Source organism: Salvelinus namaycush, chromosome 29 (assembly GCF_016432855.1).
Source record: "Salvelinus namaycush isolate Seneca chromosome 29, SaNama_1.0, whole genome shotgun sequence".
NCBI lineage: Eukaryota > Metazoa > Chordata > Actinopteri > Salmoniformes > Salmonidae > Salvelinus > Salvelinus namaycush.
The window spans coordinates 30436202-30448678 of NC_052335.1; the positions used below are offsets into that span (position 1 = coordinate 30436202).

Sequence of the window (12477 nt, forward strand, 5' to 3'; positions counted from 1 at the left end):
GCGGGAGCGGAACAGAGATTTACTCAAGAGAGCAAGACACTCCCCCTGTTATTTGGGGGGGTTTTACAGATGTATGGTTCTATCACAGAATCCTTCTGTGTTCCGTGGAGAGGTCACTGAAACATTTTCCATGATCATCCTTAGATGTTCTCTCAGAGGCATTTACAAAGGACCACATGTGCCATTTTCCTTTTTATAGTGATATATATTGAACAAAAATATAAAGGCAACGTGTAAAGTGTTGGTCCCATGTTTCATGAGCTGAAATAAACGATCCCAGAAATGTTCCATACGCACAAAAAGCTTATTTCTCTCAAATGCTGTGCACACATTTGTTTACATCCCTGTTAGTGAGCATTTCTCTTTTGCCAATATAATCCATCCACCTGATTGCAGGAATGTCCACCAGAGCTGTTGCCAGAGAATTGAATGTTAATTTCTCTCCAACGTCATTTTAGAGAATTCGTGGTCTCACAACCGCAGACCACGTGTAACCACGCCACCCCAGGACTTCCACATCCGGCTTCTTCACCTGCGGGATCATCTGAGACCAGCCACCCGGACAGCTGATGAAACTGGAGTATTTCTTTCTTTTTTTTATCCCCTTTTCTCCCCAATTTTCATGGTATCCAATCGCTAGTAATTACTATCTTGTCTCATCGCTACAACTCCCGTACGCGCTCGGGAGAGACGAAGGTTGAAAGCCACGCGTCCTCCGAAGCACAACCCAACCAAGCCACACTGCTTCTTAACACAGCGCGCCTCCAACCCGGAAGCCAGCCGCACCAATGTGTCGGAGGAAACACCGTGCACCTGGCCCCCTTGGTTAGCGCGCACTGCGCCCGGCCCGCCACAGGAGTCGCTGGAGCGCGATGAGACAAGGATATCCCTACCGGCCAAACCCTCCCTAACCCGGACGACGCTAGCCCAATTTTGTGCGTCGCCCCACGGACCTCCCGGTCGCGGCCGGCTGCGACAGAGCCTGGGCGCGAACCCAAACTGGAGTATTTCTGTCTTATAATAAAGCTCTTTGGTGGGGAAAAACTCATTCTGATTGGCTGGGCCTGGTGCCCCAGTGGTTGGCCCTGGTTCCCAAGTGCAGCAGGTAGCCTAGTGGTTAGGGCATTGGGCCAGTAACCGAAAGGTTGCTAGATCAAATCCCCGAGCTGACAAGGTTAAATCTGTAATTTTGCCCCTGAACATGGCAGTTAACCCACTGTTCCTAGGCCATCATTGTAAATCAGAATTTGTTCTTAACTGACTGCCTGGTCATATAATTTTTTTTTAAGTGGCTTGGCCTATTCCCTCCAACGCCAAGGGCTGCGCCCCTGCCGAATCATGTGAAATCCATAGATTAGGGCCTAATGAATTTATTTCAATTGACTGATTTCCTTATATATGAAAATATGAACTGTAACTCAGTAAAATCGTTGAAATTGTTGCATGTTGCATTTATATTCAGTATAGATTCCACTGATCCACATGTACATACAGTATATATATACACAGTGGCTTCGAAAAGTATTCAGACCCATTGACTTTTTCCAAATTTTATTACGTTACAGCCTTATTCTAAAATGTATGAAATATTTTTTTCCCTCATCAATCTACACACAATACCCCATAATGACAAAGCAAAAACTGATTTTATATATATATATATATATATATATATATATATCATATTTACATAAGTATTCAGACCCTTTACTAAGTACTTTGTGGAAGCACCTTTTGCAGAGATTACAACATTGAGTCTTCTTGGGTATGACGCTATATGCTTGGCACACCTGTATTTGGGGAGTTTCTCCAATTCTTCTCTCCAGATGCTTTCAAGCTCTATCAGGTTGGATGGGGAGAGTTGCTGCACAGCTATTTTCAGGTCTCTCCAGAGATGTTTGATCGGGTTCAAGTCTGGGCTCTGGCTGGCCCACTCAAGGACATTTAGAGACTTGATCGGCTATGAAAAGCCAACTGACATTTACTCCTGAGGTGCTGACCTATTGCACCCTTGACAACCCCTGTGATTATTATTATTTGACCCTGCTGGTCATCTATGAACATTTGAACATCTTGGCCATGTTCTGTTACAATCTCCTCCCGGCACAGCCAGAAGAGGACTTGCCACCCCTCAGAGCCTGATTCATCTCTACGTTTCTTCCTAGGTTCTGGCCTTTCTAGGGAGTTTTTCCTAGCCACCGTGCTACCACACCTGCATTGCTTGCTGTTTGGGGTTTTAGGCTGGGTTTCTGTATAGCACTTTGAGATATCAGCTGATGTAAAAAGGGCTTTATAAATACATTTGATTTGATTTGCCCCGAAGCCACTATTGCGTTGTCTTGGCTGTGTGGTTAGGGTCATTGTCCTGTTGGAAGGTGAACCTTTTTCATAAAAGAGCTCTCTGTACTTTGCTCCGTTCATCTTTGCCTCGATCCTGACTAGTCTCCCAGTCCCTGCCGCTGAAAAACATTCCCACAGCATGATGCTGCGACCACCATGCTTCACCATAGGGATGGTGCTAGGCTTCCACCAGACGTGACGCTTGGCATTCAGGCCAAAGAGTTCAATCTTGCTTTCATCAGCCCAGACAATCTTGTTTCTCATGGTCTGAGAGTCCTCTAGGTGTCTTTTGGCAAACTCCAAGTGCGCTGTCATGTGCCTTTTACTGAGGAGTGGCTTCCATCTGGCCACTCTACCTTAAAGGCCTGATTGGTGGAGTGCTGCAGAGATGGTTGTCCTTCTGGAAGTTTCTCCCATCTCCACAGAGGCACTCTAGAGCTCTGTCAGAGTGACCATCTGGTTCTTGGTCACCTCCCTGACCAAGGCCCTTCTCCCCCGATAGCTCAGTTTTCCCAGGCGGCCAGCTCTAGGAAGAGTCTTGGTGGTTCCACACTTCTTCCATTTACAGTAGGAATGATGGAGGCCACTGTGTTCTTGGGGACCTTCAATGCTGCAGACATTTTTTGGTACCCTTCCCCAGATCTGTGCCTCGACACAATCCTGATTCGGCGCTCTAATGACAATTCCATCGACCTCATGGCTTGGTTTTTGCTCTGACATGCACTGTCAACTGTGGGACCTTATATAGACAGCTGTGTGCCTTTCCAAATCATGTCCAATCAATTGAATTTTCCCCAGGTGGACTCCAATCAAGTTGTAGAAACATCTCAAGGATGATCAATAGAAACAGGACGCACCTGGGCTCAATTTCGAGTCTCATAGCAAAATATGAGACTCTAAATACTTTTTTTTTTAAATACATTTGCAAAAAAATGTAAATCCTGTTTTCACTTTGTCATTATGGGCTAGATTTTAGAATAAGGCTGTAACGTAACAAAATGTGGAAAAGGTCAAGGGGTCTGAGTACTTTCTGAAGGCACTGTATATATATAGTGTACAAAAAAAAGGACACCTGCTCTTTCCATGACCAGGTAAATGCTATGATCCCTTATTGATGTTACTTGTTAAAACCACTTCAATCAGTGTAGATGAAGGGGAGACAGGTTAAAAAGGGACTTTTAAGCCTTGAAACAATTGAGACATGAATTGTGTATGTGTGTCTTTCAGTGGGTGAATGGGCAAAACAAAATATTGAATTGCCTTTGAACTGGGTATGGTTGTGACGTGGTGAGGTTGGACCCAGGGGCAGAGAAGAGACCAGACAAGGAATCAGTGGTTAAAGATAAACATAAATACTTTACTGATAAACAGTAGCCACAGGATCACGGGAAAAATAACAAATACTTCATCTCAAAAACTCACTGAGGAACCACAGTAAACAATTCAAGCTTTTGCAAAGGAAACCAGAACACACACCTCTTTTAACAGGTCAATCAGAATGAGTAATAGGACACACCTGAGTGTCATTAATGTCTCTAGGACGGTCTCTGCTGCCCTCTGGTGACAGGTGGAACCATGACAATGGTAGTAGGTGCCAGGCACACCGGTTTGTGTCAAGAACTGCAACTCTGCTGGGTTTTTCATGCTGAACAGTTTCCCGTGTGTATCAAGAATGGTCAACCACCCAAAAGACTTCCAGCTAACTTGACAACTGTGGGAAGCATTGCAGTGAATGTTTTCTTGCCTAACATCATTATTTGGAAACGGTATATTGATGATATTTTTGTTCTATGGAGGGGTGATGCAAAACAGCTCCAGGCATTCCATGTTTTTCTTAACTCTTGTTCTGAGCATCTGAGATTTACTATGCAAGCTGACATACGTCAAATCAGTTTCCTTGATCTTCTGATCTTATGTGAGGATAATGTTCTATACATTGATCTTTACAGGAAACCTACTGATCTTAACAGTTTGTTAAGGGCTGATAGCTGTCACCCGATTCCCTTGAAAAACAGTTTTCCCTACAGCCAATTCTGTCGAATCAAAAGAATTAGCAAAAAACATTCAGATTTTGACAGAAATATGGCTGAGACGCAAAGAAAATTCAAGGAGAGGGGATACAAAAATGGTCAGATTAATACTGCCATTGAGAAAATTCTAAACAAACCGAGACATGATCTTTTTCAAGGACAGTCTCGCAAAAAGAAGCATTCTTGCATTCTAACTACCCGCTATTCAAAGTGCTCTGAACAAATTAAGGGAATCATTCACAAACATTGGCACATTCTAAGATCCGATGACAGTATCAGTAATGTGTTTTCGGACCCTCCCTTGGTCGTATTCTTGTGGGGCAAAAATCTCAGAGATCAATTGGTAAACTCTGATTTAACACCCCAAGATATCCCTGCACAACATCTATTTGCGCCCCTACTGGATGGAAACTACAAGTGTAAAACTACAAGTGTAATGGCTGTGCTCAATGCAATGGCACTTATAAATGTACAGTTGAAGTCAGACGTTTACATACACCTTAGCCAAATACATTTAACCTAAGTTTTTCACAATTCCTGACATTTAATCCTAGTAAAAATGCCCTGTCTGAGGTCAGTTAGGATCACCACTTTATTTTAAGAATCTGAAATGTCAGAATAATAGTAGAGAGAATTATTTATTTCAGCTTTCATTTCTTTCATCACATTCCCAGTGGGCCAGAAGTTTACATACAGTCAATTAGTATTTGGAAGCATTGCCTTTAAATTGTTTAACTTGGGTCAAACATTTCGGGTAGCCTTCCACAAGCTTCCCAGAATAAGTTGGGTGAATTTTGGCCCATTCCTCCTGACAGAGCTGGTGTAACTGAGTCAGGTTTGTAAACTTTAATCTGAAGCTATTCTTGTGATTATTGTGATTTTGCTATTGTAAATGTTTGTAGGCCTCTGTTGCCAAATTGTATCTACGATCATATGCTATCCATTCATGTTTTTGGTATGTTATTTTTATATCTGAGAAATAACCAATGATATCAGGCCACACCCGGCCATGATTACAGACACCTGTGTGTGTCCTTTGACACTATATAAACTAGTCACCCCGCAGTGTTTGCCATTATACCCTGATGAAGACAGCTCGTCTGTCGAAACGTTGGATATTAGGTTATTAAATTATTGCATCTGAGCTCCTAGAGTGTGCGGCTCTTCTTTAATTTTTCAAGTGTTCTACTCCGCTAGCCAGCACCTCGCCTAAATAGATGTGCGTTTCTTCTGCCTCTGGAAGCATTGGAGTCAACATGGGCCAGCATCCCTATGGAACGCTTTCAAACACCTTGTAGAGTCCATGCAACAATTCCAAAGATTTACTGAGTTACAGTTCATATAAGGAAATCAGTCAATTGAAATAAATTCATTAGGCCCTAATCTATGGATTTCACATGAATGGGAATACAGATTTGCATCTGTTGGTCACGGATACCTTTTAAAAAAAGTAGGGGCATGGATAAAATAAACAGTCAGTATCTGGTGTGACCACCATTTGCCTCATGGACTGCAACACATCTCCTTCGCATAGAGTTGATCAGGCTATTGATTGTGGTATATGGAATGTTTTCCCAGTCCTCTTCAATGGCTCTGCGAAGTTGCTGGATATTGGCGGGAACTGGAACACGCTGTCGTACACGTCAATCCATAGCTTCCCAAACATGCTCAAAAGGTGACATGTCTGGTGAGTATACAGGCCATGGAAGAACTGGGACATTTTCAGCTTCCAGGAATTGCGTACAGATCCTTGTGACATGCTAAAACATGAGGTGATGGCGGTGGATGAATGGCATGAATGGGCCTCAGGATCTCATCACGGTATCACTGTGCATTCAAATTGCCATCGATAAAATGCAATTGTGTTCGTTGTCTGTAGTTTATGCATACCCATAACATAACCCTACCACCACCATGGGGCACTCTGTTCACAACACTGACATTAGCAAACCGCTCGCCCACACAGCGCTATACGACGCTGTCTGCCATCTGCCCGGTACAGTTGAAACCATGATTCATTCATGAAGAGCACACTTCTCCAGCGTGCCAGTGGCTTATCGAAGGTGAACATTTGCCCACTGAAGTTGGTTACAACGCCGAACTGCAGTCAGGTCAAGACCCTGGTGAGAACGACGAGCACGCAGATGAGCTTCCCTGAGACGTTTCTGACAGTTTGTGAAATTCTTCAATTGCCCAAACCCACAGTTTCATCAGCTGTACGGGTGGCTGGTCTCAGATGATCCCGCAGATGAAGAAGCCGGATGTGGAGGTCCTGGACTGGCATGGTTACAGGTGTTCTGCGGTTGTGAGGCCGGTTGGACATACACTACTGTTCAAAAGTTTGGGGTCACTTAGAAATGTCCTTGTTTTTGAAAGAAAAGCACATTTTTGTGTACTTGTCCTCTTGCTCAGTTGTACACCGGGGCCACCCACTCCTCTTTCTATTCTGGTAAGAGCCAGTTTGCGCTGTTCTGTGACGGGAGTAGCACACAGCGTTGTACGAGATCTTAGATTTCTTGGCAATTTCTCGCATGGAATAGCCTTCATTTCTTAGAACAAGAATAGGCTGACGATTTTCAGAAGAAAGTTCTTTGTTTCTAGTCATTGTGAGCCTGTAATCGAACCCACAAATGCTGATGCTCCAGATACTCAACTAGTCTAGAGAAGGCCAGTTTGATTGCTTCTTTAATCAGGACAACAGTTTTCAGCTGTGCTAACATCAATTCAAAATGGTTTTCTAATGATCAATTAGCCTTTTTAAATGATAAACTTGGATTAGCTAACACAACGTTCCATTGGAACACAGGAGTGAGTGATGGTTACTGATAATGTGCCTCTGTACGCCTATGTATACATTCCATTAAAAATCTGCCGTTTACAGCTACAATAGTCATTTACAACATGACTATTGTCTACACTGTATTTCTGATCAATTTGATGTTATTTTATTTTAATGGACAATTTTTTGTATTTTCTTTCAAAAACAAGGACATTTCTAAGGGACCCAAAGTTTTGAACAGTAGTGTACTGCCAAATTTTCTAAAACAACATTGGATGCGGCTTAAGGTAGAGAAATTAACATTCAAGTCTCTGGCAACAGCGCTGGTGGACATTCCTGCAGTCAGCATGCCAATTGCACGCTCTCTCAAAACTTGAGACATCTGTGGCATTGTGTTGTATGACAAAACTCCACATTTTAGAGTGGCTTTTTATTGTCCCCAGCACAAGGTGCACCTGTGTAATGATCATGCTCTTTAATCAGCTTCTTAATATACCACACCTGTCATTGGTGTCATTGGTGGATTATATTGGTAAAGGAGAAATGTTCACTAAGAGGGATGTAAACACATTTTAGCAAAAAATTTGACATCAACTTTTTGTGCGTATGGAAAATGTCTGGGATCTATATTTCAGCTGATGAAACATGGGACCAACACTTTACATGTTGCGTTTATATTTTTGTTCAGCATATATATCAACACTGCTCATACATATACTAACTAATTAAAGTTGCGAAATGTGAGACATTTTGCATCATGTGACGTTTCTTTCATCAGTGCATAAAAATAATAAAGATAAAAAATGTACTTTTATTATACAGCTATATCTTCTTTTTCTTTTTGCTTGGTCCTGACCGCAATAAGTCCATATAAAGAGACTGTGGCTTTACAAACAAAATAAATATTACAATTGGAATCAGTAATGCTGAAACTGCCACGTCCGTTTGCAAAGAAATTAACAAAGAAATGACTTCATACAATAGGTTAGGTTTAGGTTTATATCCCTCTGATATCATTGCACATCATTGCACGTACAATAGAACAGCAGAGTGTGTAATGCACAGGTTTTCACCACCATGCTGGATGCTCCTCTCCTCCATTTCCTAAACACTAACAAATGTGCCTTGGGGCTTTGTGTCCAGGTTATGAGGTTTCACTAAAGTTGTAGCTGTGTGTCTACGTCTTCTGTGATATGGTTCGGTGTGTCTACACACAGGGTCATGACTGTGTTATTGTGTGTGGGATCATGACTATGTTATTGTGTGAGTGTGAGGGGTTATGACTGTGTTATTGTGTGAGTGAGTGAGAGGGGTCATGACTGCGTTATTGTGTGAGTGTGAGGGGTCATGACTGCGTTATTGTGTGAGTGTGAGGGGTCACGACTGCGTTATTGTGTGAGTGTGAGGGGTCATGACTGCGTTATTGTGTGAGTGTGAGGGGTCACGACTGCGTTATTGTGTGAGTGTGAGGGGTCATGACTGCGTTATTGTGTGAGTGTGAGGGGTCATGACTGCGTTATTGTGTGAGTGTGTGGGGTCATGACTGCGTTATTGTGTGAGTGTGAGGGGTCATGACTGCGTTATTGTGTGAGTGTGAGGGGTCACGACTGCGTTATTGTGTGAGTGTGAGGGGTCATGACTGCGTTATTGTGTGAGTGTGTGGGGTCATGACTATGTTATTGTGTGAGTGTGTGGGGTCATGACTATGTTATTGTGTGAGAGAGGGGTCATGACTGCATTATTGTGTGAGTGTGAGGGGTCATGACTGCATTATTGGGTGAGTGTGTGGGGTCATGACTGTGTTATTGTGTGAGAGAGGGGTCATGACTGCGTTATTGTGTGAGTGTGTGGGGTCATGACTGCGTTATTGTGTGAGTGAGAGGGGTCATGACTGTGTCATTGTGTCAGTGAGAGGGGTCATGATGACTGCGTGTCATTGTGTTAGTGAGAGGGGTCATGATGACTGCGTGTCATTGTGTTAGTGAGTTGGGTCATGACTGTGTGTCATTGTGTGACTACAGTATACAATACACAATATAGTAGAGTGGATGGGAGGCCAGTTAAACACTGCAGCTCTGGTGTTGCCATCAATAGTTAATGGCGGAGTGAAAAGCCAAACACTGTTTCATTGCCAGCCAGGTGGGCTCACAATTACAGCATGCCGTTTCAGCCACCCGGATCGGGTTTGCATCCAATTAGTCCTCTACATGTGGTAGGGTTACCACCACCACCCTGGGTCACCAGCTACAACTGGCCCAAGTGGCTCAATACAGAGCGGAGGCTGAGGTGGAAGTGAGGACTGGGATGAGGGCATGGGACAGGCTGGGGGTGAGGGTGATGATAGGGAGGGGGGGGGTTGAGAGTGAGCCGGGGAATAAAAGTGAGGGTGAGGTATAAGGGTGGTAAAGGGTGATGATAGGGGTGAGCTTATGTGTGTGTGAGAGAGAATGTGAGTGAGTTAGTGAGGTTGATGGATAACAGGTGATAGTGGGAAATGTGGGAGTGAGGGATGAGGATGAGTGAGGGATGAGGGAGAGTGAAGGATGAGGGTGAGTGAGGGATGAGGGTGAGTGGGGGATGAGGGTGAGTGTATTTTCCTAATCATGTAGGCTACATTTGTCTTTAGGCAGTAAAAACAAATCACCTGCAGAAAACAAATACTGTAGCAAGACCCCTAATGGTTACACATTTTCCAAAGATCGACTCCTTTCTTTTCTTGGTCGTGTGAAAAAGGAGACCAGACTATTCTCTTCTATTTCAAAAATGTTCCTATCCTTATGTCATTAGGGGTAATATCCAAAGGGTGCAGTTGACATTAGCCTGTCTACTGAGCTTATAATACATCGGGTCTGGTTTTTACTAGCACTTTCAAACTTAAATATTATGATGATATGATTTTGATTAACATACAACATATTATTCGTAGAGACTTTTAGAAGACCACGTTTTGGTTAGGCTGAGCATTTGCAGCTGATGCTGTTGAACAGCCATTATTAGTCCAGCGGCTCTTGAGAGGATTAGGACTGCAACCTGTTAACGATAATATTTGTTCTAGGGTTGTGATGGATTGCTTTGTAAGACATACTCCAAAGCTTTAGTGTTAGTGTTAATGTTTTGTGAAGTCCATCCAAAAAGCAGCAGGGTCATAACACGATTAAACACCACGTTTGCGATGATATCTCACTATTAAACAGATAATAATACAGTTTATCTTAACGAGTCCCAAACTTGCTGCAAACTCTCATACCCATGCAACCATTTAGAAAAATACTGTAAATGCATTTTAAATGTATTTCTCTGTTTGCTTCAGACACGCCTATGCTAATAATAATAATAATAATGTATCCTAATAGACTGAAGAAAATAATATTGATTGTCAACTAAAAATAGCATGAAACATGATGTCATCTTCAACAAGGTCGTAAAGGCAATAGTTTGAATAACTTACCGAACTTGCAAGGCCATGGAGCGTAGCCTATGCATAGCTTACCTAGGTTTTTGCTTTGATTTATGAAGCACAATCAAGTGCAACATATTCAGGTAAGATTTACGTCACTGGTTTAATAAATCTTACCTATGGTCGTGATCACAGTGATTGCGAAGTAAAATGATCCAGCGAATTTCCACTGTAACCCGGCTTTATGAGGCTTCAGCTGCAACACCACTTCCTCGAGTTCATCGAAGTTGAGTTTAGTGAGATTGTATTTGTTCCTAAGCTCTTGTTTTCTGTCGTACACTTTCTTCTTCTGGGTCGTCTCCTTCTTAGATTCCAAGGCATCGAAGACAGCCGCACCGACTAACAGGTAGATGAACGTGCAAATGATGAGCGCAAGGGTCCTCACGTTTTGTCTCTTCATGGTCAGGGTGAGTAGACGGGCTCCAAAATTGTGAAAGCGAATCTTGAGGATGGGGAGCTCGGCTGGTTCATTGCGAGGCTGGCTCTATCAACAGGGACAGTGGCGCGCAGAAAGCTCTCTGATCACTTTATTTGCCCAAGCGCACATTTTCTCTCGGAGCTGTTCGTTTCAGCACCACCCCTTCCAACCGCCCTCCCACCGCGTGCTCGCCTGAATGCGTTCTTAGGGTCTGTGCGTATGTATGTACAGTATGTCTGTATGCAGAAGAGAGTGGGAGTTAGGCTACTGTAGACGGCAAGTTTACTGTAATATCACCATTAGCTAAAATAGTGCTGCTGTTGGATATTGCATTATAAGGAAAAACATATATGTCACAATTATTCGTTTTATAATTTAGGCTAAGCAATAAGGCAACCCTCTCACATGCAACAAATGAATGCAGAACAGACAGCTAGCTACATGCTACTGAAGCCAATTCCCGCCACCCCAAATATTGATACTCAAAATGTTGACTTATGTATCTCTACATTTGTAGATAGTAGCTCAAAAGTTTAACTTACTTATCAAAACATTTCGAGATAGGTATGGTAAGTCAAAATTGTGAGATACTATCTCAACATTTCGAGATAGGTAAGTTCAAATTGCAAGATATCAAAATAATTCGAGATAAGTAAGTCAAAATTGCGAGATCCTATCTCAAAATGTAATAATACTGACTGGAAATTACAAGATATTAGACCTTACTTTCTTTATTTGTTCCATTGTGTGGTGATTACAGAGGTGGCATCCCAGAGTGGTGGGGTGGGATTTGTTTTCCTGGGACCCAGAGTTTTTCCTGATCTGGTAGGCTAACCTAACAAGGTAAGATTCTGGACCCTAGTTGTAGGGTATGACATCAGCCAAAGTTTGAATATACAGGCATTCGGGAAGTATTCAGATCCCTTGACTTTTTCTACATTTTGTTAAGTTACAGCCATATAATACCTCAAAATGACAAAGCAAAAATTGTTTTTTAGAAATGTTTGCAAATTTATATGAAAAAAAAAGGTATTCAGACCCTTTACTCAGTACTTTGTTGAAGCACCTTTGGGAGCGATTACAGCCTCAAGTCTTCTTGGGTATGACGCTACAAGCTTGGCACACCTTACTTGGGGAGTTTCTCCCATTCTTCTCTGCAGATCCTCTCAAGCTCTGTCAGGTTGAATGGGGAGCGTCGCTGCACAGAGATGTTCGATCGGGTTTAAGTCCGGGCTCTGGCTGGGCCACTCAAGGACATTCAGATACTTGTCCCGAAGCCACTCCTGTGTTGTCTTGGCTGTGTGCTTAGGGTCGTTGTCCTGTTGGAAGTTGAACCTTCGACCCAGTCTGAGGTCCTGAAAGCTCTGGAGCAGGTTTTCATCAAGGACCTCTCTGTACTTTGCACCGTTCATCTTTCCCTCGATCTTGACTAGTCTCCCAGTCCCTGCCACTG

At 42.9% G+C, this 12477-nt stretch overlaps 1 protein-coding gene across 1 annotated transcript in view; it reads right to left on the reverse strand.

Moving 5' to 3' along the window:
- LOC120023886 (potassium channel subfamily K member 3-like) overlaps positions 1-11006 on the reverse strand; it is a 50195-nt gene extending 39189 nt beyond the window's left edge. Inside the window, exon 1 of the mRNA XM_038967987.1 lies at positions 10724-11006. Within this exon, the coding sequence (XP_038823915.1) occupies positions 10724-11006 (283 nt within the window). The remainder of the gene's footprint in view (positions 1-10723) is intronic.
- Between the last annotated feature and the right edge of the window lie 1471 nt (positions 11007-12477).